The 24,150-nt window shown below is 36.5% G+C and overlaps 1 protein-coding gene across 2 annotated transcripts in view; it reads left to right on the forward strand.

Annotated features, from left to right (window-relative positions):
• COL6A2 (collagen type VI alpha 2 chain) overlaps positions 1-24,150 on the forward strand; it is a 253,069-nt gene that overhangs the window by 226,072 nt on the left and 2,847 nt on the right. The window contains exon 28 of one of the 2 annotated variants that reach the window (XM_044075925.1): positions 674-1,544. The exons of the other annotated variant lie outside the window; for it this stretch is intronic. Coding sequence (XP_043931860.1) covers positions 674-960 — 287 coding nt within the window. The 3' untranslated portion in view covers positions 961-1,544. Of the gene's footprint in view, positions 1-673; positions 1,545-24,150 lie in introns of those variants that run through there. 2 annotated transcript variants of the gene reach the window in all.

Raw genomic sequence — 24,150 nt, forward strand, 5'->3', positions numbered from 1 at the left:
AGAGCAGGACTTGGAATCTTGTCCCTGATGTTAGCCTGGTTTTAGATAGGCCTAACACAGAAGTAAATCACTTACACCAAAAGCAAGCTTTTTGGAATCAGAGCAGGCTTACACCAGGTTAAATCATTTATAATGACAGCAACTCATCTGGAAAGTGGGTCACTGTCTCACTTTCATTGACATCCATGAGTATCTGTTGCTAATATTCAAAGCATATTTTATCAGGAATTCATCTGTTACACTATTGTATTTCATATTGCTAGGTGTGGACATTTTTAGAACGCTTTAATTTATTGTTTGAAGTAAAATAATAATTTTATTTATTTATTTTTTGTATATGCAATGAATCACAGACAGAAATTAAAGAGTTTTACTTCAGCAAATCTGGAGATCTGTGTAACTAAAATCACTACAAAATATTTTATCTGAATTTATATATATTGACTCCTAGAGCAGACCATGGAAATTAATTCTTGATGGTTATAACACAGAAGTAATAGTCTTTTCATTTAGAATCAACAACATATTTTCCTTTTATTTGATATTGTATAGATGCATTTCAGAAATCTGAAATGCCAAAGACCCTATTAAGTTAATTATAATTCAGTACTTACTTAATAAAGGAGACTGTACTGGAAATCCCTTACACTGTTCTTTTGCCACTCACTTGCAGATAATAAGAAACCTAGCAGTGATGACCCACATTCCTCACCCAGCGAGGATGAGCCCTCTATCCCTACTAATCTTGAGGCAATTGAACAGTTTATTTTAAAATGGAAGGCCAACCCGGACCCTGAATCCTACCGTGTAGCAGTAGCCACCTTGGCCTATACTGCCGAGAGAGCCAAGTTTGCCACTGGAGACGGCAGGGAAGGATGGATTAATGCATTCATTGACTTATTTAGAATCGTGTATGGGCAAATTGTGGGAGATCCTGACATGGCAGCAAGCCTTTGCTGAAGTTACCACTTGGGACACTAAGGGATGTAAGAATACCTGGAAGCAATATACTTTCTGTCATCGATAAGTTTATCTAAGAGTATCTGCCATTTACGAATTGCCAGAGATAATATTTGGGATACAAAAAATGAATCAATATTTATCTCTTGAGAGTTTTTTTCATGCTGGACTTTTGTGTATCTTGTGAAGGATGGTAGCTTATATCTGTAATTTAATTTATTTTTGTGTTGCATTATTGACAGATTGTGAAGTATTTTTGTGTAAGAAAAGTCAATGCATAAGGTAAAAGCACAGTGTTAGACTGTTACATATGTGTATCGGCTAAGATTAAAAACTCCACAATTAAGTAAACAATGTCTAGTTTTCTCATGCATTATAGAAATTTTGACAGCTCAAGATTCAGTGAACTGCATGTTATCAAATATATAGATAGAGAGAGAGGGGGAGATAAATAATCATATAGTACAGTCTGATGAAATCTTGTGAGCACCTCACAGTTCCTTCTTTGGGATATAAAACTTGCCACAACTGCATGTGTGTACCACAGTTTCATACTCCTGCAACACTTCAGTATTACTGAATCTTAAAAAAAAAAAAAAAATACTTGGATTTCTACCAGAACTGAAGTATTTCCTTTTCTCCAAGACAGGGTTTGGCAAATGCTGATGTCTGATTGCTTGCTTTGTGAAACAGGATTCAATTACTTAGCTTTGTCATGTTGGTCTGTACCATTTTCATCATATTTACAGCAACAGAAAGAAAACCAATGTACCACAAATATATATATATATATATATATATATATATATATATATATATATATATATATATATATATATGCAAAGAGTAAACAAGTGAAGTGCTCAGATAACCGCAGACTGTGCCAAGGTATAAGAAAAGATTTATATTTTATATGTCTTGATTGTAACATGTGAGGAGCCAACAAGCTGGTTCTTGTGGCTCATTTACTACTCATTACAGAGCCCTGGATTTAAAGACCTCATAATGAATGCTGTCACACATATTTATTAGTATAGTTTAAAATTTCTAAATACTATCTGCAGCTATTCTAGATCGAATGTTTCTGTCTAGAAACATTATGTACATGTTGGGTGACTGCTAATGTAGTTGCAAAGTAGTGTTTTTCTGATGATTGTCATAGGTGATCTGAAAAATACCTGAGGAAATCTGAAAAATGCTTTTAAAATATTATAGTGTCATGTAAGCAGGTGATATCAAGAGCAATACAATTAGCATGAAAGGAACTGATGCTGTATAAGGGAACCTACATTTGACTTAAAAACATTTATTAAATACTATAAAGTAGCATATTGTTTCTAGAAATGTAAAGGAAAATGCCTATTTATGTTATTTATCTGTGCAATGTTTCTTCATAAGGAAGGTGGTATGCAGATCATTTCATCCTCAAGACAGGTATGCAAAAAAAAAAACATAAGTTACCATGGTTACTTTTTTCTGAGTATGCAGTCAAAAGGAAAAAAGAAGGTTGTAGAAGAATGCAACAGTACTATTTTCAAATGCAAGCACTGCAGTTATTAAGTACTAGTTAGATAAAGTGAAATAGACATGGCTACATTATACAGACATTAATGTACCAAACACTTCGTGATTACATATACTCTGCTTTTTAAGTTTTATAAATTCATTTCTTGCTTTCTTTATATAGGTGCAGCTCTACTTAATTAAGCCATTCAATCTAGTATGAGTTTAGGCATGTATGTGTGCTGTCGTGTATCTTGAAATCTCTCTGACCTTATCCAGCTTTTATAAACATTTAAGTGAAATAATATTAGTATGTCCATGTGAAACAGTAGAACTAATGTGGGCCAATACATGCTGGAAACCCTGTATAGTCAGGACATAAGCATGATCTTTTGGGGGAGAACTAACACATGACCTCTGCTAAGGCTCTTTAGAAATGCAGAACATCACAGAAGCTTACTCTGATGGTGTGAAGGGTAAATTGTACAATATGTTTTAAGTGAAGTAGTGAAGCTGGTATATAATATATACTCAGGGCCAGCTTCAAACAGAGCCATGGCCAGCTCATCTGGCACCCAGGGCCAAACTAATATAAACCTTCAGGGTTGAGGACAAATGCAGTGCAGTGAATACTGGCATTTAAACCTAAAGCTCAAGTGCAGGTCACCATATCTTGTAAAAAACATGAACACCTGTCACAAAGCATATCAACAAGGAGACCACTGAGTAAAAAAGTAAAAAATTTGTTTTTCACGAGTCGCTATCAAAACTCTAAATCACATCATTGTTAGTCATCCAAAAGTTTGAACGTTGCACTAGTGTACCCCTTGTGGAGGCTTCTTTAGTGTAACATTCCTTACCTCTACAAGTGCCACTTTGGGGATGACACTCCCAAGGGTGAGGACAGAAATCAATTACAATAGAGATGTGATTTTTGTACTTTTTCTAAGTTGCAATATATATATATATATATATATATATATATATTATCTGTTCTCTCTCTCTCTCTCTCTCTCTATATATATATATATATATATATATATATATATATATATATATGGGTCTACTTCATTTAACCTAACTTCCAATTCACTGACTCCCATTTGACTGAGACCAAATGACTGAAATTTCATTTCACTGACACTTCATTTCACTGACAGTTCATTTGACTGACAAGTATTATTAGCAAGAAAATGGAATATGCCCCCTTCCCCACTGTAGTGCGACCCTGGAGTTAGAATATATAGTTGAGGGGGTGTGGGGGGTGAAGCCCCCCACTTACTTTTCTTTTACTAAGCAATATTATATCAAAACTTAACAATATCATATGAAATGAAGTGCCCCCCACACCCCCCAACTATATATTCTAACCCCAGGGTCGCACTACAGTGGGGAAGGGGGCATATTCCATTTTCTTGCTAATAATACTTGTCAGTCAAATGAACTGTCAGTGAAATAAAGTGTCAGTCAAATGAAATTTCAGTGAAATGGGGTCAGTGAAATGAAAGTCAGTGAATTGGAAGTTAGGTGAAATGAAGTAGACCCATATATATATATATATATATATATATATATATATATATGTGTGTGTGTGTGTGTGTGTGTGTGTGTGTGTGTGTGTGTGTGTGTGTGTGTGTGTGTGTGTGTGTGTGTGTGTGTGTGAAAAGACAGCATGAGAGAGAGAGATCTGTAATGACCACCAAGCCTTGCAAGTCTAGATAAATTGTAAAAAAAATATTGACTAGATGATCTAATGCTAACCTTTTTTGTTGACGTAGAACAGGCAGCTGTTGATTATGATATAGCTTGACAAAATGCTTTGGCACCTGTCTGTACTTCCATGCACCATCTGATGTGAGCTCTTAACCCCATATCCCCAGCTATAATAGGAGAGTAAAAGAAAATGTAATTATAAATGGAATTTACATTTTCCCTTTAATCTGGCTTCTCCATCTTCAGAGTAAGTATATGAGTATACCAGCAATATAGTTTGTAAAAGCAGGACAAAAAAGTTAAGCTGCAGACTATGCATTCTCATTAAATCAAGATCAATTTATCATCTAGACTTAATAAAATGGGATACCCACTGAATCATTTAAATAAGTAAGTTTGTACATCTGTGTGTTTGGAGGGGGGGTGTAGGGGTATTACTTAAAATAGAAAATTCATAATAAAATACATGGATAGGTGGATAGCTCCTTCATAATTAAAGTTTATTTATGAGTTCATTATTAATGCCAACATTCTGTGTTCTCATAACTTCAATGCTGTTTACCTGGTAAACGTATTTATTTTAATTGTAGTAGGTCCCACATCTAAATCAAACAGGAAACAGAGTAAATGGTTGTGGTTATTAGACACATAATTATTTCAAGAGGTAGATTTCAAAAGTAATGCAAAAAACATCCTCCCATTAATCTAGAAAGAAAAAAAAGAAAAATTTGACATGCTTGAAAGATAATAAATATGACTGACTGGAACGTTTTTTGCAGGAACATTTTACTATATTCAGTGCTGTAGTTATGAAAACTGTGTGGACATTAATGAGAGGCTTAGATGTTAAGGTCATAAAACTTAGCAAAAATAACCTGTTAAAATCATAAAACTGAGCAAAAAAAACCTGTTCCATTTCTGAGAGGACAGCTAGCTTTGAGTTGTGGAACTATTCATGGAAGTTGATAGCAATACTGATGGAATAGAATGCCAATCATTTTCTCATTCTTTCAAATGTTATTTGTTAAATTACATAATGTGGAAGCTGATGCCTATCTGGATTACAGTGGTACAGTGAAGCATAGAACTCGTGATATTATGAACCTTTTGATGCATCACTTTGTATCTAAAATGGAGTAACACATACCAGATACTTGGAACAGTACATCCTCCCAAGCTTTCCTAACTCAGCTAAACACAGGCTGTTCTTAAAGAAGACCTCCATGATTCTTCCTGCAGAGTGTGCTGACAGACAATCATGAGGGTCCTCACCCAGTTCTGTTAAAAATTTTTCCCCCCTTGCTACCCATAAATTTGGGGCAAGTATTCATTCTTATTGCTGCCAGATTATAAACTGTATGTAGACATGTAGCTGACTGTAACTAGCTGCACTTTCTGATTTCCTGAGATTTCTTCCTGTTCGTCAGTCATAGAACTTTAACCATATGTCTTTAGTACTAAGGCTGATGTAGAACTTAATTATACTGTAATAATAACGTTGTATGCAGGATTTTTGGCTAACTGTAATGCATGCATGTAATTCTTTAGAACATAATGGCATCCTCTGTTAAAAAAGAAGATGACTTTGAAATTAAAATTTAATTAATATGTAGCTGCACACATACCGACACACATGGAATGCTACGCTTTGAATGTCAGCCTTAGTATTGCAGGCATTCATTTTGTAATGTTTGCAGTACTAGCATTTAACTGAAGGTGGCACTGTTGAGATAGACTTCAGAGAATTTTTTTGGCTATGCCGCCAGAGTGGCTGGTTGGTGAATATAACATTAATAGATTTCTGAATCACATTAACCGTACTTTGAGTAGAATGACTAACTTGGAGCTGTATTTTTACTGGTATGACTTCAGCATACTCTGCTCATCTAACAATGTCACTCGTGGGGGGGGGGGGGGGGCAGAAGACAGAGCATTTATATTATCACTACATTACAATGGAAGCACTCTGCCATGGCACCCAAAACTTTTTAGAACATATTCATTTAACTTCCATGAATATGGTTTAAACCCAATCTGGAAAAAAAATTCAAAACAATTTAATGACATAGTATAGTAGTTTTGCATAACACAAAATGGCAGAGCATTTAGATTTGGCCATTATGTCACTGTTTGATTTATTTTGTGGAAAGTTAATGAATGGAGAACTACCGCCATTAATACTAATGGATTATGAGTTAATTCTAGAGGTGACATGGTCTCTGATAAATATGGAAACATTCCACAGTTCCTTTCATGTCTTAATGTATGATAAGTACTAAACCTAGGCACGGAGAATGTGTTATCTTTATCATGAAACCAAGACTAAGTTAAGACACAAACACAATGATTAGGCAACTGCTTATTCAGACGTCAGACGTTGAAAAGAGCAAACCTGACATAGTCTGAATTGGAATTTGAAGTAACATAATCTGTTATATTGGAATGTCCACTAGCTGGACTCTACCTTAAAAAGGCACTCTTGGACTAGCAAGGGCTTTGGCCAGTAAGCAGAAGCCATAGAGTGAGAGTGTAACGTATTCCATTGTGAAGCAAGTTGATCGGTTTACTTGTCTCATATCATACTGATACATACTGGATCCTCCTTAGAATGACACCATGTACTTAACCAGCTGTAGACCCAGAATCTATCTTTGTATTTAGGCTTCATTCTGGGTGAAGGTTGGATTCCACTTAATAGCAGAGTTTTACCTACATTTGACATATGTATTGTGAAATACTCCTTCATATCCCTTAAAGTCAGCCATCTGAAGCCATTCAAATCCATATGGGCTACCTTGAGATTATATTCATGTTTATCTGGTATAAGGACTGAAGATTCCTTGTAACATCATGGATGCTGATAATGTTAAGTAGCAGGGAATGTAAGGTACATGGTCTCAAACAAGTTGAATTTGGTGGGGCTTATCCCCCCACAACATATGCATCACTACTTTCAGAGACATGCCTATTTTATAATTTTTTGGTCACTATTTATCCACCAAGGGTAGAATATTTGCTATTTATTTGGCATGAAGAGGCCAATAAAATGAAATTAGCATGTTTTTTATTGGGGTAATATAATGTCAGAAATAAATGTACACCAAGGAAATGCACTTTATATCATGTTTAAAACAAAGAATTCTTGAACAAATGCAAAACTATAGAAAAAATGAGATCACACACTATATAAATGTATTACGTCTATAGATTATGAAGTGAAGTTAGTAAAAATAACTAGTGACAGCAATGTTTGCAGGTGGTTGTGTTTGTATGATCTGTGCAGTTTCCATAGTTGTTTTGAGACGCGATCAGCAAATCAGGATGTTTGCTGCCTGTTAATTTATTTTTTGCAACAGCATTTTAAAATAGACTGGTATTGATAGATATAAAAATGATTTATGGGTTTGTCATAATAAGAAAAGTATTTTGACAAAATAAAAAAGATAAATGAATAAAATCTTTAGATAAAAAAAGAATTCAGGTTGTTTGTCAACAGTATAATTTGGCCTACAAATATTTAACCATTCTTAGTGTATAAAACCACAGTGCCAGGTTATTGCTGAGAGCCGTATTGTTTGAATCCAGCTGTAGTCAAATGGCATAAGAGTGTTTTTAATATCAGATACCAGCAGAGTTCTGCCATTTTCCTTTGACATTTTTCATAATGTATTCTTCCATATTCACTTGATCATTCCTTTATGCATAAGACAGTTATACAAATAAACTGCTTTTAATCGAAATGCAGTTAATAACTAATGTTTCAAATGCATGTTTATTACATCATTGGATTTATATTTAATGACATTGGATTATGTGCAATAAAATTAATATAAATGAAATACAAATGCTGTGAGTATTATTTCAAAGCTTAAAAGAATATGGTTGTTTTCCGAACATTCACATTTAAATATTATTTTGATGTAAATTATGCTGTTTTGTGGATATCACAAGTCTGAGGTAGATAATTAAAAAGTATATTATTTGACAGAAAGCAGCTAAGCATCATGTTACATATATTACAGACCCTTGTCTATCAATCTGTATGTTATTGTTTATCTGTTTTTTGTTCTACTTTTCCTTTGATCTGTGAACAATATAAATGCTTACTACATGTTGTTTGCCACATTCAGTAATGACAAAACTGGAAACTAAATCCAGTGTCTTAAACCACAGAGATAAAGTTTTAAAAGTTACTTTTGACAAACTGGATGGGTTTCTTCTTCAGCAATGTGCATTTTTTCTCACTCAACCTTCACTTTATATGTCAAATTCAATGAATTACTTTGATGTATGTTATCTTTAAGCTGCTAAAATGATTTTAGTGGTACATTGAATTTCTTCTAAAGAAACTATGCAAGTTACAGTGTTTTATTAATAATAACAATTCATTTTTGAATTTCGTACCCCATTCCACACCCTTCCTTATGAGTTAGTGCTGACATACTAGTCAGGTGGGTCTGCTTACCCATGCATCCTTGATTGGTAGCTGTCAGTTGATGCAAAAGGTAAGGCAGATGAAATCTGCTTATACTATACCATGGTGTCCATAGAATTTTCCAGTTACATGGATAGAAACAGCACTGCATTGGGAGAAATTAAGTTATTACCAGTTTAGGTATGTAAAGCTGCAGCAAAATATATCCCTGTTCTTCATAAAAAGATTTTTGCAACAAATAACTGTCTTTGTTTTAGTTATTATGTGTGTTGTATAGCACTTGACTGACCTCAGCAAGGCAGTCTCAGAATGTAAAATTGTTGTTGGTGATGACCGATGGTAATAACCACAGGAAATGTGTTGCCTCTGCTTTATCATGCAATCTGAGACAAACTCCTTCCTGAAGCAATATGCCACTTGAATAGGAAAAACAAAAAAGTAGAACTTTCACAACCTAGGCAGGAAAAATGAAGGAACCAAAAGGTACTGGAGGGTTTGACGGCACTAGGCCTCTTTAGTTGATTAAAAAAAAAACAAAACTTTGGACTAAACTGTATTGAAGGATGGAGCTGTGTAAATTCTATGACTTCAGTGGCATCTTCCATTTAAATCTGATAACACTATGTCTTTTAATACATAAACGCAGCTAATCTACTTTCAGATGCACAAGTAGTTGAACAGTCATTAAGGAAGTCTATATGAAATCCATGTTTGATGATGTAGAAATTCCTCACAAAACTATTGGAAGCTGATGCTGCAGCTGGAAATGTTCCTATTACCTGAGAGATGCCAAGACTACTTAACTTGACCCATTCAAGACATGCAAATATTTTACTAGTGCTCATATATACTGTCTGAATTTAAACAGCTCATTAAACAAAATGAAGGAACATTCTGCAGAGCAGTTAGGTGCTAAGAAACACTGGCAGCTTACGGAAAGCTGTAAATGACATGAGTCAGACTATAAACAACAGGGTAACAGTCCAGTGTTGTTAGTGAGCATTGGTAGAACAGGTCTTGCTACAATAGTATAAGTTTTCTTTGGGTGCTGGACCATGAACATAAGTCTTTGGCAGTAAATATGTCTCCAGGATTTAGTTAGCCTAGCATCCAAATGCTGCCTCGGAGCAGTCTACCTAAAAATCAGGCTTATTTTGTGTATGTACATATATAATTCTAAATTATAAATTATTTTACAAGTTATCTAGTTGTGTTCCTTACAGCTCAGAAGGGGATATTGCCCCCAGATCCTTAATTCTGTTTGGAGAATTTGTCATCTAGTCACCTGGTCTTGTACTAGGTCCTTTTTGCTGACTGACTGTTGATGAGAATGTAAATGTTAAGTGTTTCATTACAGCAGCTTCATTAAGTTACTCTAAAAGCAGATTTCAGAAGAATTACTTTGCTTGCAGGGTGTCGTAAGCATCACCCTCATAAATATAAAAGTATAGCACCCCTGTTGCCATCAATGTGCTTGGAGATGGTATAATCCTTGTCAGCATTCCTCCCCTAATGGCAATACCTCTCCAGGCTGGACAATTAGCTTTGGTGCTGAGAGGTTCAGAAGACTATGGGTTCCATTTCTGTTCAAGTATTGAAACTATAGAGGAAAAAGAGGAGAATTGCATTTCTTGAAGTACTTCCATGTCATATGAGAAGTTAGGCAGAAAACGTAAAATACCATGCCAGTTGTTGAAAAAGACTTCACAAAAATCATCTCAGTTAAAGTGGAATAAAATCCCACAAAGCGTTTGAAACTCAACAATCTAACCAAAGTCAGAACACTCCTCAAAAGCTATTTCTAAAAAAAATAGTTGGTGTGCCTGGGAGGGACAGATTCATAACCCAGAGGCTCCCTTCACTCTGGAATAAAATCCCAGTCCAGGTTAGGCAGAGTCCCTCATTGACTCTCTTCAAGAGGAATCTTGATGAGTGGATGGGAGATCGTAGGTATACCCTGGGTATCACTTCTGTGTCACTGTTAGACAGAGGCACAGTATACTAACCTCGAAAAAAGGCATAGCAAAATAAATTTAAAATGGGTGGCGAAAGCCAAACACACTCTGGCTAGGCTTATAAATGCCCTAGGGCAGATAGCCTAGTATGAACCTATGACCCTATGAACACATCAGACTGACCACTTGAATTTAATTTCTCCAGTAACATATAGAGTGTATAACTTCCAAATTATTCTAGTAATTTGGGGAATTTGGATTCTGATTCAAGCTAACTGCATATGTGTACATATATTGTTACTACTACTTTCCTAAATCTCATTAATAGCTCCTATGTACCTTGCACACATATAATACAATTACTAACTCATCTTACCAAGCCATTCCCTACGTATAGTTTTTATATACCTTATGCACATGCACCATAATTAATAACCTACAAATCCCTGCTCATAACCCCACAAGTCAGAAACATCCTACTGCTGGGTCAAAAACCTTACAACCGCACAACACCTAAGGTCTACCCTCTATCTGTACTCCAACATGCATACAAGCACGCACACAAACACCCATGAGTATATGACATATATTTGAATTGCACGGCACTGAAATTCAGGTGCTCAAAATAACACAATCAAAGTTCAAACTTTCAAAAGTCCAAGAGTGGCAATGGACATGTCCCAAACTCAGCTTGCAATCCTTTCCCTGATGTGCTTACCATGGGTTTGGAAAAAGACCACATACAGCACTATAAACAATGAATTTTGATTGTTTAAAGCTCAATCAGTCTGGTTGAAATCTCATGTCCCATCAATCAGGCTTCAACAATTTGAGTAAACCCATAACACAAACACACACACATACATACACAGAAGTATATTCACACACAAAAATGTCCGCACACTACTATAATAATATTTAATGGTTTTTGGTTACTGTCTTTACCTATCCTTAAATTAGCTTACACATGCTTCTGCACTAATGTGTACACCTACTAACTCCAATATTATCTGCCTACTGTCCTCCTGCCATTACCCCCAAAAGCATTGGAGTAATATCCTGACACCCAGCTATTTACCCTATGCATTGTTATGCTGATGCATTTCTTGTATTACTAAGCACTGCTCATTAAAGAGAATGTATTCCCTGCTTTGTTTTTACATTTGTTTAATAAAAATTAGCTGTTTCTGCTATTACAATTAGACTGCACAAATACTGTTGTATATTTCTTATCATTTGACTTAGATTGTGCCTGCAGTGGGTTTTTAGACCAGCCAGCACACATAGCAGTCAGAAATGTGTAACAAGTAAATAAATAAAACAAACAATTAAAATTATCAAACGTTTATAGTTAGTGCTATTATCTCAGAAACGGACAAATTCATTTTATTTACATTCAGTTTGATAACTACTGCTTTTTATTTTTAGTCTTTTTGTAAATAAATTATTTGGGATTTTTTTTTATTAAAATGAAAGAAAACAAATATTAAAAAATAAATAGGTATATGTTATTCAAGGAAAAAATCAAAAGTAGCATTCTTATTTCATAACACTGTGGAATTTAAATAGATAATTCCACTGATATAGATGTTCAGAATTTGTACATTTCTATTAAAAATCTTTTGATAACTCATTTTGGCCATCTGTGTATAAACCTTACATCTAGCTTTCTACAATGTATATTTTATAATTTAAGTAACTATAATTTTACTCAATCCACCTATTCTGCAAATCTCAATCTTAAGCTTATCTTAAAAGAAAAAAAAAGTACTTCTTCCCAAGCCTGTCTGAATATTGCTCAAAATGTTTGGTGTACTGGTAGTATAGATAAAACATTTCTTTGTTTCTATAACATGGGTATACTCTTCCTTACAGTTTTCTTCCAAGATTTCCCTCTCAAAACTTTTTGTATCCATTTTTTTCATGGATCCTTAAAATTAATAGCCCCAAATTTACAGTGATTTCCTTTATTTTGGCTAACAAAGGCCTCACAGATTATAACAATGATATTCCTCTTTAACGGATTCTGCTTGTAAGCTATGACATTCTGAATCAGTTTTCATAAGTCCTTCCTAACTTCCCATATTCTACTTGTTTCTAATGTGATCACACTCCTGACAAGGAATCATAAAACAGTTGTGTTCATTACTTGCCAAAAGTGTACCTTAAAGAAAACAAAAATCCTTAAAATATAGCAGGAGGTTTCAGTAAAAGCACCTATTCTCTATAGCCCATTTTTACTATTTATAAACAAATAGTTTGAATGTACTGGTTTCTGCCCTGCATGGACTGTGCAACACAGACTTCTCCCTCTCAGAAAACACTAGAGCTCTATAGATCATGAAAACAATGTCTTAGGCTTTGCTAACTTTGTTTTTCCAGTAATTCTTTTCCACTCAGCTATTACTTTATTTACATCATTAGCAAGAGTTAATGACAAAAGTCTGGATTTTATTTGTGATACCAGAATCCCTTATTCTTTTCCCCAGTTCTTAATGATCTCCTTATTTTACAATTATGATTGAGCTGCAATTGTAATTCAGCTCCCTGTTGCTGTTTGTGGTAACTCAGTATAGTTGTTTCAAGTTTAGTGTAAGTCATATTTGTCTTGCTAATTTAATAATACTATGACAGGAATCATATCTTTGTGTTGGCCCCCTACTGAATATGAGCACCTCTGCCAGTTCATACTCCATTAGTCATGAACACTTTGTTCCATTCATTCACCTCAAAGTAAGACTGCAGCACTCTGGGGAAGTGGTGCTGTCATCCATTTGCAGGATTTGGAGGTTTTCTGTTGCTTCTACATTTCCCCTGAAAATGACTGTATTTATGGGAGGGGCAAATATGCACTAGGTTGTGAGTCATCAGTCTCACACATCTAAAGGCATGCAGCATTACATGTTCTTCGGTGTCTGCCTAGGAATCTATGATGAAGAGTGTCCTCTTGTATGTGTTTCCCCTTCCTTCAGTTTGAGGGGGGTGTACAGGCATAATCCCATTAACTCATCATTCCTCTCTCCACTGTATCAGCTTCTCCAGTATTCAGGCCTGTTTTGAAATCTTGGTCACCTCAGCCATTCTCGGAGATTTAATTCTGTGTATCTCCGAGATGGAAGCTGTTCTGCTCTTCTCTGCATGCTTTCTAGTATCTCATTGGCTTTGACAACTGTTTTCCCACTTGTTTCTGCTGGTTCATTTCTGCTCTCAATGCCAGTCTGAGGTCCTTTCTTAGCTCTTTGCTGCTTAGCATGCATTCCTAATGTAACAGCCTACTTTGAAATTGTTGGATCTCAGATTAAGTGCTGTATACTTCCTTGCATAAATCCTTAACTACTTTTCCTCTGCATTTTGTTAGGTTTTTTTTTTTCATCTTCTTATAAGCTTGCTGTCTAATTACCACATTAACCTCCGCTGTGCTATAATTGGTTGAGACAAAGCTAAAAATATGAGACTGATCCTGAAAAACTTCACTCACCACCTCTGTCTTTTTTGAACATGTTCCCCTCAGTTCCACTTGAAACCATCGAATGTTCAGAACATCGAAGTTCTGATCATCAAGACTAGAACATCAATGTTCAGAACATCGAAGGTTCAAAGTGGAAGTGCCAGGTAAGTAAAAATGTTAACCTTTGAGTGTATATGCAGGGCAGCAAGGTGCCCTGCATGTTTTGTGTGTGTGTGTGTGTGTGTGTGTGTGTGTGTGTGTGTGTGTGTGTGTGTGTGTGTGTGTGTGTGTGTGTGTGTGTGTGTGTGTGCCATCTGAGTGTTGGCATTGCAGGTAGGGTATGGTAAATCTCCCGTTTAGAGCTACCGCATATAGCGGTAAATGGGAGATTTCACTTACCCCACTGTAGTGCGATCTCGGAGGTGGAATATTAAAATAGAGGGGGTTGAATGTTTATTTCTTTTTCTGTGATTCACTTTGAACCTTTGATGTTCTGAACATTGATGTAGGGTGTCCTAATGGTTAAGGTGTTTGCCTTACAAACACAAGGTGCAGGGTTTGAGTCTTCTTAAAATGGCTTGCAAGGGCAGTTAGCATAGTACTAACCTATGAACCCTATGTTCTGGTCTCGATGATGAGAACTTCGATGTTCTGAACATTCGATAGTTTCAAGTGGAACCGTTCCCCTCCCCACCACCCTTTGTCTTCGGTCAATCAGCCAGTCTTCCACTTATTTTACTATCCTTTTTTTCATACCAAGTAACTAAGTCCTCCTATCCAGCACTGAATAAGAATCTTTGCTGGAATATAGAAATACTGTATCCAGTGGATTCTCTTGGGCAAATTCTAATGTAACTCAGTCTGACATTTAGAGAAATCTAGAGTAAAATGACATGCTGGCAAAAAAAAAAAAAAAAAACTCTTGTCAAATTGTATCTGTCAGGGTGTTTATCTCTGCAATTCAACTAGCCCCTTTCATCAGTATGTTTTTCCCTGTATTCCCACTTATTAAGATGAGGTTGTCATGTCTGTGAAATTGTACCCCTACATCATCATTAATTCCATTGGAATTGCTCAACTGCTCCTTACTGCTGTCCAGGGTTTGATTCCATCAGCCTTCAACTGCACACTGTGACCTTGAGCAAGGCATTTAACCAGACATTGCTCTGAGACAATTGGGGAATTGGAATAAGCTTAAGCTCCTTAATGGTCTCCTGGATCTCATACCTAGTAACTACCTGTGAAATAGTGGAAATGCACTTATGCAGAATGAGTAAAACTAAAAGAAGGTCGATGGCAATGTAGTTTAGCAGGAAGCAGGAGAGACACTAGATATTCCAGAACTAACAAAGAAAATGAATGACTATGAAAAGAAGTAAGAGGAAGACAGGAAAAGGATAACAAAAAGTTTTTTAGGTGTCTCATAAAAAGCAAATGGAACTGACAGAACAGTTCTGTCAGGTGATCAACTAACACTCCTAACAGGTTCCATAGGATCGTGAGCGGTATGCTCTCCAAGCATTGTTACCTTTTCCTCTACAAATTTACTGAGATATTTCTCAAAGATTACCAATGAATTAAACATTTAACTGTTTAACTTTGTTTTTGTTTTCTTTGTTAGCTTTTTTATCTTCACTAATTCTGGTGCCTTCTTCTCCTTCTTGGTCATGAGGAATGAGAAAAAAAATCTGCCATTAACTGAGAATTTTTGACTGTTCAAGGCCTTTGCTATACCTCATTCATTCCTTCATCTTCTGTTCTCTGCAGTTTTGCTTTCTTCTTCCTTCTCTAATTATGTAGCTAAATAATCCTCATATCCCTTATCGACTTCTTTCCATTTATAGTTTTGTCTTGGCCTTTCTAATAAAGTAATCTTTTATCACAGCCTGTACTTCCTGTTCTCAGTCCTTAGACTCATTTCTATTTTCTGTTCTCAGTCCTTAGACTCATTTGTACTTTCTGTTCTCAGTCCTTAGACTCATTTGTACTTCCTGTTCCCAGTCCTTAGACTCATTTGTACTTCCTGTTTTCGGTCATTAGACTAATTTCAAATGTGTGTTCCATCTTCCATGACACATTTCTACCTTTGTTTTTCCCTTTATTCCCTTACTTTATCTGTCTCTGTAGGATTTCATGAATGCTTTTGTTGTTCCTGGGATATCCTTTTGCTGTCTGTCTCCATTACTATTTAAATTTAAAGGCATAAATATGTTTTGAGTCCAGATATGAGCAAGGCTGCACCACCCAGAGCAAGAGGGCATTGGTCTATGACACAGAGGGTTTTTTTATGTGAAGCATGGCTTAGACATCAACTACACATAGTCCTTCTTTTCTTCAGTCTCTGAGCCAGGATTTAAAATCTATGAGTCTATCCATCCTGTCAATGCATGTTGTTGATGCAGGTATCTCCTAAGAAGAGCCCACCTTGTACTCTAACCTCTCTCTCATTCTAATCACCTCCAAATCATATACATTGCCACAAGTGTACTCCTACCTTACATGACAAGTGTCTTTCTTCTGGACCTGCACATCCTGGAACTGCCACCTTCTTAACTTTTTCGACCTTTTTTACAGCATGGTTTCCCCTCATACTCCACCTTTCTGCTGATGATGACTGTTTTCTCTTCCGTTCCTCCCTGCCTTCCTTTGAAATTGGTGAAAATCCATTCTTGCAATTTGATTCTACAACCTACAGTTATCCTAATTATGGAATTCATAGAATTTCTGTGCAAGAACTTTATAAATAAATCTACCTACAAACATTAAAGGGAATACGATTATGGAGCTTTCGCTTTATTTTTATCACATAAAACCCATCACATCCTTGACATTTTGCGATGTAAATTATGCCTGTAGTGTCACAGTTGTATTTATCCTTTATGTTTAAGTTTCTTCCCTTTAGTTCACCATATTAATAAGTTCATTGATAAACTAACCACAGAGGTTACAAGGTTAAATGACAGTATTGTTAATGACAAATCATACCAGGACTACAAAACTGAGCATGGACGAGTATTTTGCAGTATAGAACAAAGTATTGCAAAAACTAAGTGATATAAGAAGAAAAAATATGAACGAGATAGAAGGGAGTATGAAATGGGAAGGGCCTACCTTTTTATGTGGGAAAAACAGAGCGAAAGCTCCGTAATCGTATTTATGAACATTTATACAAAATTAAAAAAGAAAGAACCACCAATGTACTGTTTACACATCTAAGTGAACACTCTGATCACTCTTTTAAATTTAGCATATTAGAAAGAGTGGAGAAAGAAAAGCGGAGGGGGGGGTCCTCGGACAGTAATATTGGAGCAAGATGAATTAAAATGGGAACTGCAACTAGAAGCATATAGGTAACCAGGACTAAATGACCATGTCAGTATTGCTTACATCCTGAAACTAAAAACATGGGCGAGAGAAATTGTTACAAAAATAACGTTTTGCTGCTATTGTTATTTTTATTTTTATTATTATTAATGGTTTATTTATAAAGATTATTGTGCATGACAACCACTTGAACTAATTTTAATAGCATAATAATTAAAACAGCATGTATACTAGAGCATGAATTTAATGACAATACATACTTTTTTGAAGGGATGTGTATAATAGGGGAATGTTACTTTAAAATTTCAAAAGGATCACATGACCAGTGAAGTTTATTTAAATGGCTTCAGAACTGTTACAATTTGTATCTGATGAAGTTTTAAAGGGTTTAAAACAAAAGCGCTTATACGCTTACTGGATTGTACTGTATTTCTTGGATTAAACCTGTGTTTTACATTTTTACTGGATTGTACTGCATTTCTTGAGCAACACTTGAAGTTTTTATGGCTTGGTTTTGGACTGTTTGACTTCCAGCAGCAAGTATTTTTTAGTTTGTGACTTAGGAACATTTTTTTGTGCTTCGGATTTTTAAATAAGCTATAATGACAGTAATGTTAATTCTATACTTTACCTAGGCTGTCTAAGCTACGCATAAAGGAGTTTTAGCACTAAATCATCATTCCACTGTTTTCCTACTGTAATTGCAATATTCTGGCTATTGTATTATACTTAAAATTGTAAAATAAGTGAATATATGCACTGTGTGCTCTTGCAGAGCCTGTGCCTTAGCTGAAAAGGGTAAACAAATAGAAAATAAAGAAATCATCTTTCCCTATTCTGTCTGGCTTCCTACATCTTACTGCCACCCTTATTCTTGGATGATCCTTCTGAGCTTTCCCCTTATCCTGTGCCTTTGTGGTCTCATTGCTCCTGGCTTCATCTTCCCTAATTTCCTCTGTGCCACCTGCTGGTTTGCTGTTAGCTTCTATTTTTCTCTTTCCAAACTTTAACTTGCCTTGTTCCTGACATGCTGTGCACACAGCCCCCCACCCCACATATCTGTCCATTAAATGGCAACATCATGACTTTAATTTCTACATTGCCTCTCCTCTTTACCAGTCCATGCTGCTTTATATTGTGGCATTATATTTTGAAAAGGTGATTGCTGGCATTCTACTTTTTGCACATTTCAGCACCTACTGTAAGGCTTATTAATTTTCTTTAGCTAATTTACTCTGCTCCATAAGCTGCCCTAGTTTCACTTTTTTGACTATTGCATCTGAATAATGCTTGTATTCATTGAACTGTCTCTATTGCTGTAATTTATCTTTCTTTTTACTTTCCTGCTTTAATTTTGCTCCTTTAGCATTGTGTTCTATTCTGCAAAATCATGTTCAGGGTTAAAGGAAACCTGAAACATATGTGCGAATTTGGGAATGCAAGGCAGGCACACTCATCTGAAAAGGGGAACAATCTATCACACAATACTTACACATATGCATGGCACACACACACACACACACACACACACACACACACACACACACACACACACACACACAAACACACACACAAAATTAAGAAGCCTATTAATTCACCTGCAGCAAAAAATACAAGGAAAACATGAAGATTCCTTGAAGAAGGCATCCCAGTTAATAACTAAACCAGACAAAACATCTCTGTGAAGTAAAAATTCTAATTGATGTGTTACTGAGCTGTTCAGTATCCTGTTCCTTACAGTGTTACATTTCCAGATTATAGTATGTGTGTTATGAATAAAGCATATTTTGTCAGTTTTTGTTATGGCCTCTTTTATTTAATCTTACTTGTATATTGAATTACTTTCACCTCACTCCCTGCTTGTCTATTTTCACCTAGCCTGACAGTTTTGCAACCCAGAAATGTTTGTTTGTTTAGAACTATGGGCGCTGTTGTAGGATTACCATATAGGTTCATAGGTAGGTACTAGGCTATTGGCGTTAAGGTCTATATAAGCTTAGCCAAACGGTACCCTAGCTTTCACCACCCAAGAAAATTATTTTCCTGTGCCCCTGTCGAGCAGAGCCACAGAAGTGATCCCTGGGGTGAATTTCCTATCTCCCATCCAGTCATCAAGATTTTTCTTGAAAAATGCTAATGAAGAGCTTTGTTTGATATAGATAGGTAGTTTATTCCAGAGTATGGGAAGTCTCTGAGACAGGAATCTATCCCTCCAGCATGTTCTGTTTATTGTGGTGACAAGGTTTAGGTCCCTAGGGCGTGTAGCTTGGAGGGATTGGGATTTCTTTAAGTGGAGCATGTCCAACAGCTCTGGGTTTGACATAGCTTTGTATGTTAGGTAAAGATCACCTCTGAGTAGGCGATATGCGACAGAGTAAAGCTGGAGTTTTTTGAGATGGTCCATGTAGGGCATCTGTTTGAGGTCGGTAATCCTGTTTGTGAGGTATTTCTGCAGCCTTTCCAGTTGCTGTAGACGTCTTGTGATGCTGTACTTTGAAAGGACTAGAACAGGCTGTCTTTGGATTATTTCTAATCTTGAGTCTGCCTGTAATGTCAGAGTGATTTGCTGCCCTATGGTTGTACCAAAAATCCTATGCCTGTAACTTGTCAGCAGTACACACTGCTCCTAGGTTTTGTGACAAAAAAATCCCTCTAATAATAGTGACCTACATCTCACGTTTAGCCCATACTTTTCCTTCTGTATTGTTTACTTTTCCTCTATGCTTGCTCTCCCTTGTAAACTAAACTCTTCCAGACAGAATGGTTTTGAAACAAGCAAAACAAAATATTTCTCATTATTCTCCTTTCCAGCGGGTACACATCCAACACTTTACATTACATCAGAGTCACTGGGTACACATCCAACACTTTACATTACATCAGAGTCACTGGGTACACATCCAACACTTTACATTACATCAGTCACTGGGTACACATCCAACACTTTACATTACATCAGAGTCACTGGGTACACATCCAACACTTTACATTACATCAGAGTCACTGGGTACACATCCAACACTTTACATTACATCAGAGTCACTGGGTACACATCCAACACTTTACATTACATCAGAGTCACTGGGTACACATCCAACACTTTACATTACATCAGAGTCACTGGGTACACATCCAACACTTTACATTACATCAGAGTCACTGGGTACACATCCAACACTTTACATTACATCAGAGTCACTGGGTACACATCCAACACTTTACATTACATCAGAGCCACTGGGTACACATCCAACACTTTACATTACATCAGAGTCACTGGGTACACATCCAACACTTTACATTACATCAGAGTCACTGGGTACACATCCAACACTTTACATTACATCAGAGTCACTGGGTACACATCCAACACTGTACATTACATCAGAGTCACTGGGTACACATCCAACACGTTACATTACATCAGAGTCACTGGGTACACATCCAACACTTTACATTACATCAGAGTCACTGGGTACACATCCAGCACGTTACATTACATCAGAGTCACTGGGTACACATCCAACACGTTACATTACATCAGAGTCACTGGGTACACATCCAACACGTTACATTACATCAGAGTCACTGGGTACACATCCAACACGTTACATTACATCAGAGTCACTGGGTACACATCCAACACTTTACATTACATCAGAGTCACTGGGTACACATCCAACACGTTACATTACATCAGAGTCACTGGGTACACATCCAACACGTTACATTACATCAGAGTCACTGGGTACACATCCAACACGTTACATTACATCAGAGTCACTGGGTACACATCCAACACGTTACATTACATCAGAGTCACTGGGTACACATCCAACACTTTACATTACATCAGAGTCACTGGGTACACATCCAACACTTTACATTACATCAGAGTCACTGGGTACACATCCAACACTTTACATTACATCAGAGTCACTGGGTACACATCCAACACTTTACATTACATCAGAGTCACTGGGTACACATCCAACACTTTACATTACATCAGAGTCACTGGGTACACATCCAACACTTTACATTACATCAGAGTCACTGGGTACACATCCAACACTTTACATTACATCAGAGTCACTGGGTACACATCCAACACTTTACATTACATCAGAGTCACTGGGTACACATCCAACACTTTACATTACATCAGAGTCACTGGGTACACATCCAACACTTTACATTACATCAGAGTCACTGGGTACACATCCAACACTTTACATTACATCAGAGTCACTGGGTACACATCCAACACTTTACATTACATCAGAGTCACTGGGTACACATCCAACATGTTACATTACATCAGAGTCACTGGGTACACATCCAACACTTTACATTACATCAGAGTCACTGGGTACACATCCAACACGTTACATTACATCAGAGTCACTGGGTATACATCCAACACGTTACATTACATCAGAGTCACTGGGTACACATCCAACACGTTACATTACATCAGAGTCTCATTGTTTGTGAAAACGCTTACTGCAAACCCACAGGAAGAATGGTGTGCATACATTATGGAAATGTACAAAAAAAGAGGATTCATTGATTCCTTTGGGATTTCAGCTCAGAATTCTTGGAATCCAGATGTCTTTATGATGCCAGTTACACAACACCTGGAAAACTATATATCCCATCAGCACTGTAATATATCCCAAGGAGCAAACTAATGGCTACATAAATAACTACTCATTCTTAATACAAAGCCATGGTACAGATATTCTGGGACACCTCTTACACACCAGGGAAAGAGTAAACTGCTTCTGCTCAGACTTGAACCCAGAACTCTCAAATACAATTCTGGTTATGCTTACAGCTGAAAAACTGAGCCGCACATTATTTCACTACTTTTGTCTTGACCCTTGAACTATACATGTCTCTAAAACTAAATAGAAAATATTCCTCTGTCTGTTTTTTAACAGATGTTTTTTCTTATCATATCTTCATGTGCATGCAGCTGTGTTTCAGAGTTATTTACATCATATAACCCTACATTTCCTGCATGGCAGAAGAAGACAATAAGTAAGATTATTCTACTTACCCTAAGTGACCGTCTTCCCCAGACCCCTTTTCCAACTCTCCCAAACTCCTGTGAATACTCTGAGAATTTGCTCAACATCACCCATTCTGGTATTCCATTCAACAGGTCCACAACCTTCTACTAGAAGAACACCTGGCAGTTTAGTACAGAGGGTTAAAGTTACAGGCTGTTAATCATCTTCAGTGGTAGTCTGAGGGTGTGATTCCTTCACTGTTATTTGCCTGTACATTTCTTGTATTGTTATTTGGCTTTTGTATGACTGAGAGTAAATCAGTTAATTAGAAAGTGCTCCTGACACCCTAGAAAAGAGGAACTTGCACCTAGTTGGTTTAGTGGTTTAACTAATTAAAAGAGAAGTACTACCAGTTATCCAGGTAGTCAGCCTTTCACATTTGTTCCTTGTGCCCCCTTTGTCCCTTCTGTTAATTATGACCACTTCATACCTCCCTGATATGACACTGTCCCAGATAAAAGAAGGGCTCTGTTCAGTGTGTATGTGTAAAGAAATATCCAACTCACTGTAGCTGTCACTGCACATATTCCCTGAAAATGGAGTCTCATTGAGATACATCCATTCAAAACAAATAAATAACTAAATCTTAGCATGATTTAACAAACTCTTAAAATAATCAAACTAAGAAGTAGATTTGTTGTTAGTCAAATCTAACTTTTTGTGCCATTCCTCTCTGTCAAGAACACGTATTCTTTACTTCAGTAATTGTGTTGATCCACCTTAACCTATGCTACCCCATTTTTTTTCTGTCCTTGATCTTTCTCAGTGACTCCTATCTTTGAGGTGTATAACAAAGCATTTGAGTTTTATTTTTTATAATCATTCCAGTACAGTCTGGACTTATTTCTTTAAGTATTAAGTGATTTCATCTCTTGCAGTTCATGGAATTCTCAAAAGTTTTCTTCAAAATTGCAGTTCAAAAGTATTAATATTCCAGCTGCAACTTTAATGTGAATTCTCTCAGTCATATGTTATTACTGGGATAACTATAGCTTTGACTCTATGGACCTTTGTTGACAGTGTGATGTCTTTAGTCATCAGATAGTAAAGTAAAATATTCTTAATTAACTGACGGAGTTACCCTTTTGGGTGATTATTTTTGTACAGACACAATTACTGTTGGAGACTTTACTATTACGATTATTTTGGGTACATCGTATCTCAAGCCTGACTTTAACTGCTCTATGACATCATTCCTATACTCACATGGTCTAGTATAACTGGCTGTTCTCAGGTTAGATTACAAGTCTGAGAACATTGCCAGCTCTGTAGTGTACAGGGATAAAGCCTTGCCATGGCCCATATGACATGGGACCACAATGTATTATGGGGATTAAAAGAGTCAAACAAGAAGAGTGATGGTGAGCAGATGTTGCAAGTATTTTCATCTGAATGAGTAAAGGTAGCTCAACCCACTGCATAGATTACATTGTCTGTAGTTGACTCTAGGAGAAAAAGATCATGGGCTAAAACACGCATACTCACTGACCATTGTGGTCATCAGTTCTAACCAACAGATCATGGGCTAAAACATGCATACTCACTGACCATTGCATTCATCAGTTCTAACCAACATTCAATATATGACCTACAGTGCACGTGACACTGGGGTCATATTATGAAAATATATGCATGTCACATTGTCATGAAGAGTAAAGGGTATAGATCGGTAGAATAACCCTGATAGCTGCCTGTATGACAGCCTCCTGGTATTATCTCTCCAAAGTAAAACAG

The sequence above is a fragment of the Protopterus annectens genome, chromosome 6.part1, assembly GCF_019279795.1.
Source record: "Protopterus annectens isolate FY-2018-M chromosome 6.part1, PAN1.0, whole genome shotgun sequence".
In the NCBI taxonomy this organism is placed as follows: Eukaryota; Metazoa; Chordata; order Ceratodontiformes; family Protopteridae; genus Protopterus; species Protopterus annectens.